General features: G+C 54.5%; 2 protein-coding genes across 5 annotated transcripts; both read left to right on the top strand.

The window, feature by feature from the left end:
* The first annotated feature begins 115 nt into the window (after positions 1 to 115).
* Positions 116 to 14,741, top strand: Ccdc27 (coiled-coil domain containing 27). The gene is made up of 12 exons (XM_032887410.1): positions 116 to 301; positions 903 to 1,029; positions 1,646 to 1,747; positions 2,798 to 2,952; positions 5,394 to 5,573; positions 6,188 to 6,280; positions 6,558 to 6,930; positions 7,092 to 7,222; positions 9,814 to 9,891; positions 10,148 to 10,360; positions 13,321 to 13,425; positions 14,456 to 14,741. The coding sequence occupies exons 1-12, from the start codon at positions 116 to 118 to the stop codon at positions 14,576 to 14,578; spliced, it is 1,866 nt and encodes a 621-aa protein (XP_032743301.1). The 3' UTR covers positions 14,579 to 14,741.
* Positions 14,742 to 15,447: 706 nt separating this feature from the next.
* Smim1 (small integral membrane protein 1 (Vel blood group)) lies at positions 15,448 to 18,104 on the top strand. Of its 4 annotated transcripts, none has more exons than XM_032887423.1 (4): positions 15,448 to 15,465; positions 15,747 to 15,870; positions 17,513 to 17,717; positions 17,961 to 18,104. In XM_032887423.1, exons 3-4 carry the CDS (start codon positions 17,608 to 17,610, stop codon positions 18,085 to 18,087), a joined length of 237 nt encoding a protein of 78 aa, XP_032743314.1. In that variant the 5' UTR covers positions 15,448 to 15,465; positions 15,747 to 15,870; positions 17,513 to 17,607; the 3' UTR covers positions 18,088 to 18,104. The 4 variants fall into 4 exon arrangements, with proteins under 4 accessions (XP_032743314.1, XP_032743323.1, XP_032743338.1 ...); XM_032887432.1 differs by having other exon boundaries at positions 15,454 to 15,465; positions 17,588 to 17,717; XM_032887447.1 differs by lacking the exons at positions 15,448 to 15,465; positions 15,747 to 15,870 and adding an exon at positions 16,000 to 16,144 and having other exon boundaries at positions 17,588 to 17,717.
* Positions 18,105 to 18,810: the final 706 nt, after the last annotated feature.

The following is an 18,810-nucleotide window of genomic DNA, read 5'->3' on the forward strand; positions in this document are numbered from 1 at the left end:
TGGAAGCCAGTCTTTTCTTGCTTGGACCCCTCTGAAAAGTCAAGCTAAGATTGGCTTCCCCCCAGTACATGGAGCTGTGCACAGGTTAGTCAAGAACTTTGGTTCTGTCTTCTCGATGAAGCAGGAGAGCTTACCTCAGGAATGCAGCTCAACCTCCCCAAAGATCAACAAGGGCCTGATGGCGCTGCAGAGCATAGCCAGCCGGAGCTGGGGCGTAAAGGACTCAGAGAAGAAACCACAGAATGCCCCTCAAAGCCTCAGCAAATCGACCCAGGCTGTTGGATGTTTCTATTGCAAAGAGGTAAGGGGTTGGGTACTGGCTATGGCCACCACAGAGCTGGCTGCTCCTCCTTTTGCCAAAGGACCAAGGGAGCTGTCAGCCAGCAGAGCTTGGTACAGGCTTGGTGGCAAGCTGCCACACAGAGCCCAGGAGGCCCGAGGACTGCAGCTTCTGGTGGGGTAGAGCCCTGATTGCCCTTGCCCTGCTTCCTGAAGGACCCGTCAGGGAGGTAGCTCTATGGAGTAATTGGCTTCCTCCTCTGAAGATCTTGGTCTGGACAGCCAATCTCAAAGGAGGAAGTCAACCCGAACTGAGCAAAGAGACCCAATCTGTCCTGAAGAAGGTCAGAGAGGAAGGTAAAAGGGTGAGAAGCCCAGAGGCAAGAGTCAGCTGAACCCACCACTCACCAGGGGAGCCAGGGACGGTGACATCAGGCTCCATGACTTTCCAATTGGGTGCTGAAAATGCAGCCAAGGGTTGTCTCTAACATGGGGCTCCTGGTGAGCTTTCCAACTGGCCAGGAAAGGAGCGGAACATTGCCACGAGCCACAGCCTAGACAGGGCCCCTGCAGCCATACTGAAGGCACACCCAAGCATCTGCTCTCACTTCTCCTCCTTCCAGGACCAGATCAAGAAGTTCTCCAAACATAATGGCTTTGTGTCCGAAATGGAGGACATGAGAAGGGCCTTCCTCATGCGGCCTGGATGTCCCCAGTTCAGTACCAGGACTACGTCCGTGTCTCATGTGGGTAAGACCTCCCCTGCCCTGTACCACCAAGAGTGCCTGGAGAAACTTGCTGCCTCCCGAAACTCTTCAGCCTGTAAGGACCTATCTCATGGTTCTGAGATATCCCATGGGAGCAAAGACTTTCTGAGACCTATGCTGAGGCTAGGGGATGACCCACCTGAAGGAGAGACTCAAGAGAAACAGTTTTATCCCCTTAGCGATTATACCTTCCCATTTTGTTGTTGCAAGGCTGGTCAGAGTCAAGGCCACTGACCTTGGCTCCCTGACCTGCTTTTGCTCTGTGTCCCCATCACCAGCTTGGAGACTTGGCTGTGAAGCTCTGGTCCCCAGCAAAAGGAACTGTGGGATTGTTGGGGGTAAGCTGAGGAGTCACAGGACCCCAGGCTTGCAGGGTCTGATCTACGTCCTGTCACTGGGCGCCACCTTTGGTCTGCTCAGAGGCTACATGGTGATCAGATGGGCAAGAGACAGAGCCTGTGTTTTGATGGAGCCCACGACTCAGGCTCAGGCCTCCATGGGAGGACTCACTTGTCTAAAGACCCCATGGTAGCCTCTGCTGCAGAGATCCAGGGACAGGGAGGACATCTTGTCATCTCTCGGCACCTCTCCCATTCCAGGTTCTGCCACCATGATTGATCTTCCCTCTCCCAGCTCTGGAGTTTGGAAGATGACTGAGGACCACCCCCTATGCAGGCTGGGCTCCACCACCAGTGTGGATGGTAAGGGATCCTGAGGCCTCTGCCTGCCTCTGCTGGGGCCCTGGGGCAAGGAAGCTGCTCCTAGGAATACCTGCTGTGCCCGTCTGGAATTCTTCCGGGGATTGCCTGTCCCTCAAATGCTCTGAGACGCAGGTTACCAGATCCAGGCCTGCAGGACTCCACTCTCTCTGAGGAAAGACACTAGCACTGCTCCTTGTCTTTGGCTGAACTGCGGCCGGAGGCTGCATTCTCTGTCTTCTCTGTACCACTGGCTTCTAGGCCCCAGGGTACCCCTTCCTTGAACAGAGACATAGGCTGGGATTTGTCAGAAGGTGAGATAAGCACAGTCATTTGAGGCAAAGACCTGTAGTGAACAACTCTCTCCAAGAGTGAGAAGGTGAAGAGCCCCGATGTCTATAGCAGAACTCTGGGGGGTCGAGAGGGCTGGGTCATGGGTTAAGCAAGGGCAGTAGCAGACGGCCTCCTGTCCTGATTCCCGGACTCTGAGTATGTGCTAGGTGGGGGTGTGGTCTGAGTATATGCTAGGTGGGGGTGTGGTTTGAGTGTATGCTAGTTGCCGGTGGGTAGATGTGGTGGTCCCAGGGGCAGCCTTACAGTCCTTTCTACATAGGCTTTTGGTGCCTATGTAGAATTAAGATTTTAATTTGGGGACTGGGGAGATGGCTTGGTGCTTAAGAGCCCTGACTGTTCTCCCAGAGGTCCCGAGATCAATTCCCAGCAACCACATGGTGGCTCACAACCATCTGTAGTGGGATCCAATGCCCTCTTCTGGTGTGTCTGAAGACAGCTACAGTGTACTCGCGTACATGCAAAAAAAAAAAAATCTTAAAAAGATTTTAATTTGACAGTGGCGGCGACCGTGTACTCATATACACACAAAATAAATCTTTAAAAAATAGGTTTTAATTTGGCAGCGGGAGACAGCCAGCTTGCTGGACAGATGCTGGCTTCTGATGGAGGGTGGGCAAGGGCGGATACTATTAGGGAAGATTTCACAGCAGAACCGCAGGGAAGAATCCAGCCGCCCTCTGGCCTCTGCTTACCCCACAGGGAAGTTCTTTCCATCCAGCAGGAGTGCTTATGAGCTCAACTACCCACGGAAGAGGAGCGAGCCCTCCGTTACGAGTCCCATCGGCAGCCCCACCATGGTCAAGAAGTCCCAGAGGACGAGAATGCCTTGGTACATCTCAGTCATCCATGAGAAGGTAGGGTCCCGGGATGCCCCCGACTGTCGTGCTCATCCCAAGGTCTGACTGTGGCTTAACACAACTCCCTGACACCCTACTTCTGCTGCTAGGAGCCCAGTGATTGACAGCCACCTTCCTCCCACCCCCATGGCGCGTGCCCAGGGCCATGCACTGTGCCTCCTTCCTTGTCCCAGTGTGTGGCATTCTAACACTTATTAACGTGTGTAGCCACCAACCATTTTGGGCACCTTCAGCCCAGAAGTCTCTGTGAGAGTGAGTTCTAACAATCTGAGAGACAGAGGCTGGCAAACACCCAGAGGATTGTGTACAAACCAGCATGGACTATGGACTGGTGGGATCTCTCTCTCTCTCTCTCTCTCTCTCTCTCTCTCTCTCTCTCTCTCTCTCTCTCTCTCTCTCTCTTTTTAAATGCTTCTGAGAGTTTATTTGTCTGAGACTTTGCTTGCTGGAATTTGGCATCTGGGTTTCTCTAGCCTTGTTTTATAGAAACAAAAAAAAATGAGAAGCACTTAATCTAGGCTTTGGAAGACTCTAGGTTATCACCAATCCATCTGTCCATTTTGCTTTCTGGAGATTAAACTGAGTCTTGCGTATGCTTACAGCCCCAACATCTTCTATCATCTTCTATCATCTTCTATCTATATACTTGGGCTGGCTTTGATCCTACTTTATAGCGTAGGTCGGCCTTGAGTTCACTCACCATCCTCCTGCTTCAGCCGCTCAAGTGAGTTGAGATTCCACGGGTACACCACAGACAGGTTTTAATAAATCACGAGCTCCGTTTCTTTACAAGATGGGTGTTTTCCCTTGTCGTCTTCTGTGGCTTCCTCAGGGCAGCCTCCTCATTCCTGGCATGCCTGAGTCCAGTCATGTCTCTCGCTGGTCAGCTGCTTTTTCTGTGATGGGCCTTCTCTTAGCTCCGGGTCGTGCTGAGTTTCTCAAATGTATTGCCTACTGTATCTGCATCTCAAACTCACGAGTTTGCTCACATGTGTGCAGGTGCACTCGTGTGTAAAGGACCTTGGGTGTTGCTCTGAGGGTGCTGTCTGCCTTGTTTCTCCAGACAGGATCTCTCACTGAGTGGACTAGGCTGGCCCTAAGGATCTGCCCATGTCCATCAGCCAGGTGCTAGGATATAAGTGTGCTCCCCCTCCGGTTTTTTTTAAAATTTGAATTAATGTTACATTATTGGCCTTAGTAGAGTGAGACGGGTTTTCTTCCCTTTTTTTTTTTTTAAAGATTTACTTATTTATTATATATAAGTACACTGTAACTGCTTTCAGACACACCAGAAGAGGGCGTCCAATCCCATTACAGATGGTTGTGAGCCACCATGTGGTTGCTGGGATTTGAACTCAGGACCTCTGGAAGAGCAGTCGGTGCTCTTACCCACTGAGCCGTCTCTCCAGCCTGTGAGACAGGCTTTCATTTTCACTCTTTTTAATAAACCACGTTCGTGCGTACGAGCGTTTTGCCTGCCTGTGTGTCTGCGTTCCGTGTACAGTGCCTGTGGAGTGTCAAGAAGGTGGATCCCCTGGAACCGGAGTTACAGACGGTTGTGGAGCCATCCTGGTGCTGAGAATAGAACCCTGGTCCTCTGGGAAAGCAACCAGTGTTCTTAACCACTGAGACAGCTCCCCAACCCAACATCTATTTTATGTGGGTTCCAGAAAGCAAACTCAAGTACTTTACTGGCTGAGCAGCTCCTTGGCTCCCATTCTTCCTCCCTTCCCCTTCTGTCCTTCCCCTCTTCCTTCATTTCCCTTCTTTCCTCCCATTCTTCCCTCCCTTTCCTTCCTTCCCCTCTGTCCTTCCCTCCTCCTCCCTCCCCCTCCCCTTCCCTTTCATCCTTCTTTCCCCTTCCTTTCCCCTCCCCTCCCTCCCTTCTCCCCTCCCCTTCCCTCCCCCTCCTCCCTCCCTCCCTCCTCCCTCCCCCTCCCCTCCTTCCATCCCCTCCCCTCCCCCTCCCCTCCCTCCCCCCTCCCCTCCCCTCCCTCCCTCCCCTCCCTCCCTCCCTCCTCCCCCCCTCCCTCCCTCCCTCCTCCCCTCCCTCCCTCCCCTCCCTCCCCTCCCCTCCCCGCACCTCTCCCCCTCCCCTCCCTCTCTCCCCTCCCTCCTTCCATCCCTCTCCCCTCCCCCTCCCTCCCTCTCCCCTCTCCCCTCCCCTCCCCCTCCCCTCCCCCCCCTCACTTCCCCCCTCCCCTCCCCTCCCATCTCTCCCCTCCCCTCCCTCCCTTCCCCTTCCCCCCTCCCCTCCCCCTCCCCCTCCCCCCCTCTCTCCTTTTTTCTTCCTTCTCCTTTACCCCCCTCCCTTCCCCTCCCTCCCCTCCCCTCCCCCCCCCTCCCCCCCTCTCTAGGACAGATAAACCTCCTCTGGGCTGAGAACTTGGCCTAAGAACTCGGTCTTGGGCATCCTGAGCTGATCTCTTTCCCTTCAGGATCATTCTCTGCTCCTGATGGGAGAGGAGCTGCAGCGTTTCTCGGAGATGGAGACCCAGATGCAGAAGAAAGATCAGGAGATCCTGATGCTCCAGAAGGAGAAGGAGGCTCTGAGGAAGCAGCTGAGAAGCCTCCTCAGAGGCAAAGTCACAGAACCCTCTTCGGCTTCCATCAGGATGGTGAGCCTTCTGGCAGGCGCCCCAGAGAAGCACTGAAGTGTCCCCCAGAGCAGAGGCTCTGCCACCTCTGTCCTTTCAGGTCTCGGCCAAGGGCTGGGTGAGGCGGTCCATAGGGTCAGAAATGGCTTCCTGGTTGGTCCGAGACTTGTTATCTTTCATACCTGATGACCCAGCCTGCACTTAGGTGGGGGCGGACCTCAAGTGGGAGCAGGGAGGAGACTGGAGGTCGTGGACAGTACCTGGGGACCTTGGGAGAAACTGCCCACGCAGGTAACTGAGGCGGAACAAACAGGACTGCCCCTCCCCCCCCCACCCCACAAGGGCTCTTACTCAGGCATGAGAGGACAGGGCAGCCAGGAGAGCCACACATGATCACGGTGCCAAGTGTGTGCTGAAAAATGGTCTGGCGGGACCCCAGAGCCTAACTGTCCCCCAGGGCTGCTCCTCCACAGACCATTGCCACTGGAGAGTACCAATTCCTCACTCTTCCCTACGGTCACCCACCTGTACTTGGAGAGACAGATGTTCCTCTCTGAGGGGATGGAGGGGGCGCCTCACCTAGGGCTTTTGTGGAAGCAATCGGAGAGCCCGAGGTTCACAGCAGCATCTGATAGGAACGGTCCTTCGAGATGCCCTTGAAATTGGGGCGGATGAGCATACTGAAGACCATATACAAAGAGGAGGATGAACTGCAGCGTTGGATACAAGTACGGAGCCTGCAGAAGCCCCAGGCTCTCCCTCTCTGATCCTGTTAGGGGAGGAAGGGTGCTAGGAGGGCCCAGACTGGTCTGTAGCACTCCCCATTCCGAGTGCAGATGAGGGCAGTGGATGAGCTCAATGCCCCTCCCCACCAAGAGCATGGGTCGGTTGTGTCCTGATAGGAGGAGACCAAGGCACTGGGTTGCTTCCTAGAGTTGGTACCTCTCCCCCCTACCTGGGGGCATCTGTGTCCAAGGCCCTTCTCTCTCTCTCTCTGCCTCCCAGATGCAGGAGGAGGCAGAAAGCAACAAGGAGCCAGGGAGCACCACAGAGGAAAAGAGCTCCGAGGGGCAGCCCGAGGAGGCTGCACCCAGCAAGCAGAGGACCAGCCACAGCAAGACTGGGACTCTGCTGGAGGTGAACCCTGAGGAGGAGGAAGAGGAAACAAAAGGAATTGAGGAGGATGAGTCAACAGTAGACGAGGAAGAGGGATTGTGGGAGCTGAGAGAGGAGGAGGAACGTCGCCCCAAGAAATCCTACTCCATGACGGAGTCCTTCGAGGAGGAGCTGATGGCCCAGCTGGAGGAGTATGAGCGCATGTTGATGGACTTCCAGAATGAGCTGGAATTAACTAGGTCCAAATATTCCCTGGCCACAGGTAGGGACAAAGGGCTGTTGCAGTGGGGGTGTGGGCGCTCTTGTCTGACAACTCTGCAAGAGAGGAGGGTGGTGGGGAGGGGGAATGCGGCTTCCTCTCCACCGGGAGCTAACCATTGGTCCTCACTCTCCGGCCCTGCCTGTCTGCTCCTTTATTCTTAGGGGCCATCACATCTCTACAGCGGCACATTGTCTTCCAAGAGTCTCAGCTGCGAAAGGTCACCACGGAGAATGAGCTCCTGGTGAAGGAACTCCGGGAACGGAAGCAGCAGATACAAGACATGACCGACAAGGTTGTGTGGCTATGCGCACAGCGGCTGTACCAAGCCTGTCTCGGTGCACACAGCCAGCAGAACCCAGTGGGCCCAGGAGCTCGGGGAGCATGGCCATCCCTGGGAACCGCAGAGCCAAGATTCCTACCTGGGTTTGTGGACAACCACAACCCTGCTGTCCTTTGGTCTAGAATATGTGTCCCTTTGTCCTGTGCCCTGATAACCCTGGTCACTTCCTAAAAATTCGCTGGTCTTTGAGCGTTGGGGCTAACTATGCCACTTTTAGAGGATGCTGAGCTATGGGGCCCCGAAGATAAAACATGAATTAGATGGGTGTTTCCCTACCTCCCAAGCTACTCCACAAGTGCTTCCCTCTCATATACCTCCCTCCCACAACAAGGGCTTCTAAGTCTTCCAGCTAATTCTCCAGGAAACTTCACCAAGGCATCAGATAATGCTCCTCAAAGAGTCCTCTTCATTGAGCCATCAGTGAATGTCTGCCTCTTTCCCTGGTTCCTCACCCAACCTCTGCGGGCAGGTATCCCTCTCCTCTTCCTTTGACTTCCTTGTTTCCTCTCATCCCAACTTGAGCGAGGGCCATGTCTGTGTACACCCCTGTAGCTGTTACCGGAGACACACACTGTGTTTCACTAAGCAAATACTGGGGCTCGCATCCTGACCTTAAGCTTCTGCACCCAGGTTCTTCTCTTTCTTGATGACGGCCTGATGTTTCTTCAGAGAACATTTAGAAAGGAAGTGTGTCTGTAAAGCTTCAGGAATACAAGCCTTGATTCTACACACTGATAAGCGTCAGGTTGAGCACAGTTGGAAAATCCTTATCCCACTCTGCTACGAAGGCGAAGGGATTGTTCTTGTAGCTTACAGACAAGCCGATAGGAAGCCCAAGGTTAAAAATCCTGTGTCTTGAAGGTTGTCTGTTGGAAAGCCGTGAGATACTGTCTCTGTCCAGGGTGTCCTGACACCCCTATTTTTTCCTACCTAACATTTTTCTTGATTCTCTGGGAGTTTGATATCATGCACCCCAATCACAACTCTTTCCCTGTCTTTCCCTCCTGCCCAAAGAAGTAAAGATAAAAATAATTTTTAAAAGAAAAAAAGAGGGGTTGAGGATTTAGCTCAGTGGTAGAGCGCTTGTCTAGCAAGCACAAGGCCCTGGGTTCGGTCCCCAGCTCCAGAAAAAAAAAAGAAAAGAAGAAGAAGAAGAAGAAGAAGAAGAAGAAGAAGAAGAAGAAGAAGAAGAAGAAGAAGAAGAGGAGGAGGAGGAGGAGGAGGAGGAGGAGGAAGAAGAAGAAGAAGAAGAAGAAGAAGAAGAAGAAGAAGAAGAAGAAGAAGAAGAAGAAGAAGAAGAAGAAGAAGAAGAAGAAGAAGAGAAGAAGAAGAAGGAAGAAAGAAGAAGAAGAAAGAAGAAGAAGAAAGAAGAAGAAGAAAGAAAAAAGAAGAAGAAGAAGAAGAAGAAGAAGAAGAAGAAGAAGAAGAAGAAGAAGAAGAAGAAGAAGAAGAAGAAGAAGAAGAAGAAGAAGAAAAGAAAAAAATCCATTTTTGTGTTATCTATCTCGATGGAGTCTGGTCAAATTCTTAGTGGCCTGTCCCTTAAATGGAACAGTCCTTCTCCTCCCACACTAAGTTGTGGCTTATTAACCTGGTGTGTCGTCGCACACTGTAGAGGCTTCGTGCTTCCGGGACGTGTGTCTTACGTTCTACAGTCTTTGTTTGCACCGCTGTGCATGTCTTTGCTCTAGTCTCTTTTCTGTCACTCCGACACAACCTCCTGACAGAAAGCACCTTGGGAATCACAGTTTCAGTTTTGCTCCCAGGAGTGCGAATCCAGGTCACAATCCCCCCACGGCAGCAACGTCAAGGCTGGATCCAGAAGCAGCTGAAATCCACAGTTAGGAGCGGAGAGGATGAATGAACCCTTGCTGGCTTAAAGCTCAGAAAGCCGTGCTTACTCCTGCACAGTCCAGGGCCCCAGCCAGGGAAGGGAACTGTCCACTTTTTGGCTTGGCCCTTCCCATGTCAATTAACCATCAAGACAACCTCCCTACAGTCATGCCCACAGACCAATATGGTGTCTATTATTTCTGTTAAACTCGATGCCCTGGGACTAGGCAGGTGACTACATTGTAAGACCGGCAGAGTGGCTGCCTGGAGTTTCTGTAGAGTCTTGTCTAGTCTTTGGGGTAGTCAAGGTTCCTTGAAAGCTAGGGAGGTGGAAGAGTGTCTTAGTTACAAGTAAAGGTTTCTTGCTTGGGTTCTGGGTCCGCAGGCAGGAGGCTGAGAGCGTCCACAATTCAGCACACAAGACTCTTAACTTCCTGTAACAGCTGGCCACTGACCACCATTCCTCCCTGATGTCTACAGGACACTGAGTGTGAACAATACTGTCTTTGGCTTCCCTGTGAACAGTCTGAAGTGTTGGGCACCATCCAGTATTCAGCTCGCTGTGCCCTTAGGCCTCTTTCTCCTTCCGAATCCTTCTGGCAGAACCCCACAGTGTTCAGCCCTGGGAGGGCCAGGGAGGCAGGTCAGATACCTGTGCTTCACCTGCCCTGGTCCTGGGATCCAGGCTGACTCCACTGTCTGCCCTGCAGTTCTCCAACCTCCGGGAGGAAAAGAAGCATCAGGAAATAATGGGGCTCATTGAAAAGGAAAACCTGACCCTCCGACAGGTGATAACCCGGGCATCATGGAAGGCTGGGCTGGGCTACCATTCTCATGGGCCGGGCTACCATGATGAACAAGATAAGGCTGGAGCATCTGCACAGTTGAGTTGGGTCTCTTCATCCGGACAGCACCTCACTTAACAGGACCCACTCTGGGGGTCTGGCAACAGCTGGGCTGGGTTGCGGGGACCAGAGGTTGCCTCCACCTTTTGGGAAGAAGCGGTAAGGACCACTGATGCTCCACCCCTCCGGGTTCTCCCAGAAAGTGGCAGACTTGAAGACGGACCTGGAGAACAGCGAGCACACCATCGAGGAGCTGAACGCCCGAACCAAGGAGCTGGAGAATCTGGTCAACACAGACAAGGACCACCTGAGGCGGTGGAAGGAGTTGAACGATGACCTGCAGATGCGGAATGAGATGATCCAACAGGCAGAGCAGCAGACTCATGTGGTCCTGGAGGCCACCCAGGCCAGGGTAATGTCCGTCCACATAGATCACGGGCCCAGCAGGCAAGGGCTCCGATCACAACTGCAGGGTAGAGTTGGTGTCTGGCTAGCGCTGGAGGAGGGAGGGAAGCCTCATGGAACATTCTGGAAACGCAGAGGGTAAGGGCGAAAGTTTATGGAGAAAGTGGGTCTTGGGGTCAGCTAGATAAAAAGGTGGGAGGAAGCATGATTGGGTCCATGCCTGCCCCCCATCCATCCTGCCACCTCCCTCCTGCCCCCCAGTATATCTCCCTTCCTGCTTTTTCCTCTCTTTTCTAAATTGATTTCTTTTAAAACCCACCGAGTCCAGTTGGTACTGCCCACGTGTGATTGTCTGTGGGCATGGACAACCTATCATTAGCGGCCAATAGTTCCTCAGTGGGGGGTCCAGGGGAGGAGCTCAGGAGCCCATTCTGCTCCACGCAGGAATTAAAAAGGAAATCCTGTGTATGTGCGTGTGCATCGGGAGGTGTGAGTGCAGATGCCTGCAGAGGCTACAAGCTTCAGATTTCTGTAGAGTCGGAGGTGCAGGCAGTGTCACCCCCCTCCCCCCGCCCCACACACACCATGGGTGCTGAGATTCTGTGATCTGTGGTGGTTTGAGTGAGAATGGCCTTTACAGGTTCATAGGTTTAAATACTTGGTCCCCAGTTGAGGGACATCGCTTGGGAAGGGTTAGAGGGTGTGGCCTTGTTGGAGGAGGATGGGCTTTAAGGTTTCAAAAGACTCACGCCATCCCTAGTGTCTCCCTGCCTGCCTCCTACACGTGGGTCAAGATGTAAGCTCTTGTGTATGTTTGCCGTAGACCCTTGGCCCACCATTGTGGACGTCAGCTCCGTAAACCCCATGGTCAGATGAACACTTTCTTTTCTACGTTGCCATGGTCATAGTCTTACTGCAGCAGCAGTAAGAGTAACTAGACAGACTCAAACCCAGGTCCTCTGCAGTGTACGACAGGCTCTTACCTGCTGAGGCACCTCGCTCTGTCACAGTCTATGCGAGAGTGTTTAGCTGGTTTGATCTTGTGCGCCTGACCATGGCCACCGTCCGTTCATACACGCAATGGCCGTTCACGGCCAGCCGGAGGAATGCTTCTCGGCTCCTCTCCCCATCCTCTGATACCCACATCCCTTCCACCCTTCCTCCTTGATTGTTCCTGAACCTCGAGGGTGGAGCAGATATTCTCACCATCCCCGCTAGAGGGGGGAGCTGGAGCAGAGAGGACAGACAACCCAGACCTGCTTGCTTGGGAACTGGGCCCAGATCTTGCTGTCTTGAGCTGCTGCAGTGCCCTAAGTCCAGCACAGGGAAGTGTTTGTGAGGGATTCGGGCTGGGTGAGAAACTCAGTTCAGAGCTGGTCTTATGCAGTCCAGAGTGAAGCTAGAGGCATGCAGGCACAGACTTTGGGCAGATCTCTCCCTCTCACCCACCCATGTACTGGGGTAAGTAGCTTAATCCATCTCTGGCCTCTGTCCTGCTCCAGTCATCCCTCCTGGCCGGCTGGTGTCTGTTAGGAAACTGCTTCTGATTTCATTGTGGTCCTAGGGACAGCACTGGCCCAGAGAAGGTGTGCCACGTGTCCTTTGCCGGTGCGTGTGGACTTGTGTAGTGTCGGGCTGACAAAAATTCTGACTCAGTCGTCTGCAGGACATAGTGCTGATAGGTGAGGCTCCTGCAAGAGGGGGAAACTGAGGCTGGATACCCCAGGCGACTGCTACCTCCAAGCCAGAGGCAACAACTGTGCAGCAAAGGCTGAGCCTGCAGGCTCTGGGTCCCTTGGGAACCTTGCATGGTGCTTGATGTGCAGTGGGCACCCAATGAAACCCAATAAGGACACGAGAGGTGAGCAATCCAGAGTCCATTAGCCTCAGCTACCAAGAGAGCTCTGGATCAGCCTGGGCTACGTCAGACCCTGTCTCCGGGGGCTGCAGAGTGGCTCAGCAGTTAAGGCTGCCCTTTCAGGTGACCCCAGTCCAGTTCTTAGCACCCACACAGTGGTGCACAAGCATCCATCACTCCAGTTCCAGAGGACCCAGGGCCTCAGAGGGCACTTCTGGCACAGACAGGCTGGCCACGCCCTTCATAGACACGCAATAAAGATAAGTAAATCTTACAAAAAAAGATCTTAGATCAACAGCAACGTTGCATGCATTTGGTGCACAGACATAACAAGCAGTCCAAACTCCCACACATATAAAATAAATGAAAGCAAAATAAACCAACAAACAAACAAAAAAAGAGGCTGAGGCTTCCAGTGGCTGCTGGAAACTGAGGTTTAAAAATGTATTCTGTGGGGGTTGGGGATTTAGCTCAGTGGTAGAGCGCTTGCCTAGCAAGCGCAAGGCCCTGGGTTCGGTCCCCAGCTCCGAAAAATAGAAAAGAAAAAAAATGTATTCTGTGTGTTTGCCACTCTTATTTTTTTTTAATATTATTATTTGTATATATGCGAGTCTGTATGTATATCCCTTCAGAAGCCAGAAGAGGGCATCAGCTCTCCTGGAGCTGAAGATACAGGTGCTGGGAACAGAACTCATGTCCTTTGCAAGTGCTCTTAATCACAGGGGAGCCACCTCTGCAGCTGCAATGACATTTTAAAGCTGTGCACAGGACTGGGAATATATCTTGGTGGTGGAGAGCGTCCCTCATTAGCATGTGAGAAGTCCTCATTTCCACATGTGTACGTGTGCGTGTGCGTGTGCGTGTGTGTGTGTGTGTGTGTGTGTGTGTGTGTGTAAGAAGCATGTTGGTACGCTCAAGCTTCTGTGCTTCGGTGCGGGGCCACCCAAGGAACTGGGGTCTGATCCAGAGCTGCCTAGCTCTTAGGTGAGCTCCATTTCCAGCTATGACACGCAGAAGCAAGAAATCCTTTCCTGGCCCGCGGGCTCCCTCATGGCAGGGCCAGGCCTCGTTCTGTAGCAGCGTGGGGTGCCTTTCACCTTTGTTCACAGCTCGAGAAGCTAAGGAATAAGATCATACAGGCTGTCTTCAGTGTCAGTGGGACCAAGAGCTTGTCCACCGAAATCTCTGATAACTACATCCTGGAATCTCTGCAGGTGAGGGGAAGTCGAGCTGTGTCCCCACTGCCCACCAACCCAGGCTGAGGGAGGAGGGGAGGCCTGGGCTCAGTTTGGAAACCCAGCTCTCATCCTGCCTAGGCCCTGTGTGCACTGTAACCCCAGGACAGCCCTTTTCTCCTGGTCAACCAAGGGGATCAGGCCATCCCTGAGGATAGGTGTAGCATGTAGAACTGAGATGCAGCCTCATGGAGGACGGGCACTCAGCTGCCCCTAACCCTCATCCCTGCATAGGGAGGGGAACAGGCTGCCTGCATTCTGGTAATGTCTGCCCAGCTCAGCTTCTTTGATGGAGCCTCCTCCATAGAAGCTACTGGGCCAGAGTCCCAGATTCCCCCCTCTTAGCCTCAGCTTTGCCAACTCCCATGGACCTAGAATCCCCCAAAGCAGAAGCTTTAGAGAGGCCTGGGGCTGCAGCAAGATTAACGTAGACTTCGGTGCCCGTGGATTGGACGAGTCGCCGTCCGCCAGCCTTTGGGGCTAATCCTAGGGCTGTGCGTTTCTCTGAACTGTAGGGCTTTTAAAGGGATAGGAGTGCCAACCCTAAAGGTATTGGGCACCAGAGCTCTGGGGATCGCTGAAGCCCCAAGCTGCTCTGGTTGGAGCCACATGGGTCCCATCTCTATTCCCTGTGGCTCGTGGAGAGTGAGCCTGGGTCACTGCTCCCTCTGGTGGGGAAGGAAGTGGACAGGACAGAGAAGATACCTGAGGTCCAGTAGCTTTCTCTGCTAGAATGAGGACAGAGCTGGAGAGGGACTGGATAGCATGAGATCAGACAGCTTTCTGGTCTGCAGGCAGGGACACACACCACAGAGGCAAAGCTCTCAGCCATTGTTTTTTTTTTTTTTGGAGCTGAGGACCGAAGCCAGGGCCTTGCGCTTGGTAGGCAAGCACGCTACCACTGAGCTAAATCCCCAACCCTCAGCCATTGTTTTAACATGGGTTTGTAGCAAGTCCCGGGGTGGGTGGCGAGAGAGCTGAGAGGCCACCCATTGACTTTCTTGTCCAGAGGATCATCTCGGAGAGAAGTGACTTCTACAATCAGCTGAAGCAGAAGGGCGTGAAGGTGCCCCCGCTACAACAGTCAGATGTCTCCCTGCCCGGCAAGATCAAGAAGATGCTGTCCAAGTGATACGGCACGCCCAGCGGAGGCCAGGGCCCTGCTGGCAAAGCCAGCCTGTGTGGTTAGTTCTGTGATAGAGAATTAAACGTTAGAGTTGCCACCGTCTCATCTACTTCTCTGGTACCTACAGGACCTCCTCCTCTGCACCCAGGTCATGTCCCCTCCCACTGCACACTCCCCTGGACCTGTCTGCAGGGAGAACGACACCTCCAGGCCCCTCTCCCAGATTTCACCTTGTAGAGGGCCAGAGGCTGGGCGTCCCCCCATCCTCCTTCAGATCAAACACTTCAGCTGGGCCATTCTCTTGCTACTCCTGGGGCCCCTTTGGAAAAAAGGGTGGGAGGCAGGAGGTGGTACAGCTGCTGAGGACAATTCTTCCCAATCCTTGGGCTCCTGGTGTCTGTGGGTCACGAAGTCTGTACCACGTGCTCTGCTCGGTAGAGAGCTCACTCACCTGCTGCTCTTCACCCACATCTTGCGCACCCGCTCTTTCTGCTACTGCAGACCCCCCCCACCCCCGCACTGGGTGCCACAAGTTGTAGAGGGCCATCTCTGTTCTTCATCTGGGGAGCACCCAGGCTCCATCTGGGAGCATCGAGCTGAGTCTGAGCTCCAGTCCGACTCTACGAGGTTGAGAAGGACCTGGCGCCCTCTGCAGGCCTCTCGGGTAGCTCGCACGGTTCTGCAGCAAGCTGGGACAGCCGGAGGGGGTCCGCCCCTCCCCATCTAGACTAGACTTCCTTGGCGACCACGGGCTTTCCAGTCTGACCTCCCTCCCTCGGCCCCGCCCTTCAGACCCTGCCCCCTCCCCCGCCTCGGCCCCGCCCCCGTCACCCCAGGGGGCTGGAGACGAGTCCCTGGCTTGCGAGCGGCACAGTCCCTAGCGAGAGGCACAGGTGAGTCGCACTCGGCAGAAACCGCGGCTTCCTTCCCGCGCAGCCCAGGGAGGTGGGCCTAGCAGCAAACCCTACCACTCCGATGTCCTCCGGGGCCAGAGCTTGGCGGGCCGGAGAATTCCGGAGTGGGAAGGGCTAGGGAGGCCTAACCACCCAGGGCTATCAGGCCCGGAACTGTCGGCTCAGCTCCTGTCCGGGGGCCCGGGATCACCCTTGGGGCCAGTTCCTTCCATTCCTCTAGCTGACTGCTCCTCTCCCCGCCGCTGTTTTCTTTATTTAAGGCTCGAGGGACCAACCTTACCTCACATCCTGGCTTGCCCTGCTGGGGAAAGGTGGGGTCCGCTGGCCAGACCCTGACAACCTTCCTGAGCCCCGGAGGTTTCAGCCCTACCACGACTCGCTTTTGTAAGTTGGGGTCTCAGAGGTGCCCTGTGGGCAGATGGGTCTAAAGTGCAGCCGCACGTTGGATTCCCTCCAGGGGACACTCTGGGTTTGAAGGGACCTTGCAGGCCCTTCCTACTGTGTCTGTCACAGATTAGGGTGAAGGAAGCCTGGTCCAAGGACCTCCCTGCTTTCTGGCGGCCTGTTCAGCCAAAGACAGTCGACAAATAACAGGATTCCACTGCCTCAGGCTTGAACAAACGGGGGAGACTCTCCTCATAACCCAGTCTACAAGTGGGTAGGTTTTGCTACAGATTTAGACACAGCCCTATCCGGGCCAGTGTTACAGGGCTATCCAGACTGCATATGTGGGTGTAGCTCCAACCATCACACAGGCAGGAAAGAGGTGGCCACTCTTAATTTTGAGAAAGCAAACGTTCCCTCTCTCCACATTCCACTGTAGCTAGCACTTTGCTCACAGCTGGTGACATGGTAAAGGGGGGATGGGGCCTTTAACCTGTCTCAGTCTTATGTGGCTGCCTGGGGAGTGGGGGTGGGGGGCTAACACTTCGAGGTCCACCTAGAGGAAGGGATAGCCCTGTGCAAGCAGCTGGGGTAGTCTTTCTGAAACACTCAACTCCAGCAACACTCTGTTACCTCAGGCTGTCAGCCAGAGGCTCCACCACAAGACGAGGGGCTGTCAAGATAGTGCCTTTCTTCCTCCCACTCAGCCTGGCATCCTGAGGTTCTGGAGACATTTCCTGCAGCCCAGTGGCCTGCTGTACCTTCAGGTACACAGGGTTATGTAGGATGGGCTGTATCCCCAATGCTCCAGCTGCTGGGAGACAGGGTCCTGGAGCTGGACCCAGGGAACATTGGGTACCCGGGACCTAACTTTATCCTTATCTCACAGCCCGAACTTCTAGTGTGTGCCCTGTTCCCTTTAGGTAAACAAGAGGTAACAGGAGAGGTCAGGGGGTAAGTGACATGCTAGTGTCCAGTGTAGGCCTGTTGGCAGTAGGCAGGAGCAACCATGCATGGCATTGTTGCCACTGTGACTCTTCCAAACCCGCTGTCTGTTCTCCCCCCCCCCCGGGGGTGGTTGGCCCTGGGGGAGGCAGGGATGGTTTGGTGATAGGAACCTTTCTGCTCTGGGCACTTGTGTATCTCTACTTCCTGCCCATCTACAGCCCTCTGGAGCCGGTGGGCCCACAGAAGCCCTGCGTGACTCCTCTCAGAGACAGCAGGCGGAGGAGAGGCTGAGGACAGCTGTTGCCAGGCCTCCTCCCTGGCTGGCTGGGCTGGCCGTACCAGACACCAGCCACTGCTCATCCCACCCCTTGCCAGCCTCTCTGGAGAGCAGCTCCAGGCCTTATCTGTAGGGCTGGGGAGGAAGACGGTTATCAGGTCGTTGGCAGCTACACTTTCCTGGTCTCTAAGGGCTGCATTGGCTGTGTCTCCCCTGATAACTGTCTCTGGAGGGAGGGGAGCCCCTCAGCCCACGTAAGAGGCCCTGGTTGGAAGTGCAGTGGCTTACATTCCTGAGCGTCAGGGCTGGGCCACCACCCTGCCTCCCAGGGCTGGAATTCCTTCCTTATCTGGTTCTTCAGATGTGACCCTGAGCTGGTTTCTGATCTAAGGCGTAAATCCCATCCCCTCCTTCCAGGCAGACCCTCCCTTAGCGGGAGCTTCTGCGAGTCTGGTCTGATACCTGCCTCATCTCCATTGTGAATTGCTGTAGCTCCACCCCAGGCCTACAGCATGCAGTCCCAGGAGAGTGGCGTTCACTACAGCAGGTGGGACAGCAGCAGCCGGGATGAAGTCAGCATGTCCGCCATGTCCAGCTCAGAGGAGGCCTCATGCTATAGGAGGTACAGTCCCAACGGGCCAGCGGTCCCCCACTGTACTGACCAGCTTTGTCCAAGCCCAGCCTGTGTCAGCCCGCTCAGGTGCCCGTGGCGCTGGGTAGACAGGTAACTCCCACCTCTAGCAGAGCACTCAGGTCTACTTCTGCCCAAGCCTTTTCCTGACCTAGCCCGTCGCTTCCCCACACAAGCCCACTCAGGAACCTCCCCGTATCCCTGGCTTGGGTTCACTGGCCGTTCTCATTCTAGGATCTCCCAGAAGCTGTGCTCTGGCAAGCTGGGGATAGCCATGAAGGTGCTGGGTGGAGTGGCCCTCTTCTGGATCATCTTCATCTTGGGCTACATCACTGGCTACTACGTGCACAAGTGCAAATAAATGCTGGCCCACTCCCATCCCGGGGGATTCCCTCTCATGTACACAGACATCTGTGCAGACCCTCATCCATACAGACCCCAGGGCATATGAAGATGCCAGTGTGCACTGTCAACATGGCTCCCCATCTCCAGCATCCACGGTGGACCCAAGACTGAAACCCTAGCCCGGGCAGCCACCAGAGGCACACAGGCTGGAGACTAGGCTCGGCTCCAGCAGGGCAGCAGGGGACCTCCCCAGGCTCAGCTCTGCACCCAGGATGCCCAGATTCCTTTGGCCAATGCTAGGTGGTATCTTCCCCAGCCTAGGGCGTAGCCCCATCTATAGCTGAGGTTGGGATGAGGGGTTTGTGCAGAGGGGTGCTTGGCAGCCCTCAGGGGTGAGCTTCTCCCTGTGGGCTGGGCTCCTGGTCTGTTAGGCTTTCCAGATTCCTGATTGTGCAGGGAGAGCCCTGAATGATGATTGTGGCTCTTACCTATTTTTTCCAGGGGACACGGACAGAGCCACAGAGGAGCACAGAACCTTTCTGTGCAGGGCTCAGAGAGGTCTTCTCATCTCAAACACAACATTGCTTTCTTTAACAAACAGGGAATGCACTCCATGGCTTACCACCTCAGGAATGGCCCTGAGAGAAGCTGGGTGCCCTATCGGCTGCCTCCCCACCAGCCCCCACTCACTGCTGAAGAGCAGTGGGTGACAGTGCTGTCCAGCCAGGCGTGACTTGTT

The sequence above is a fragment of the Rattus rattus genome, chromosome 1 (genome assembly GCF_011064425.1).
Source record: "Rattus rattus isolate New Zealand chromosome 1, Rrattus_CSIRO_v1, whole genome shotgun sequence".
NCBI classification, from domain to species: domain Eukaryota; kingdom Metazoa; phylum Chordata; class Mammalia; order Rodentia; family Muridae; genus Rattus; species Rattus rattus.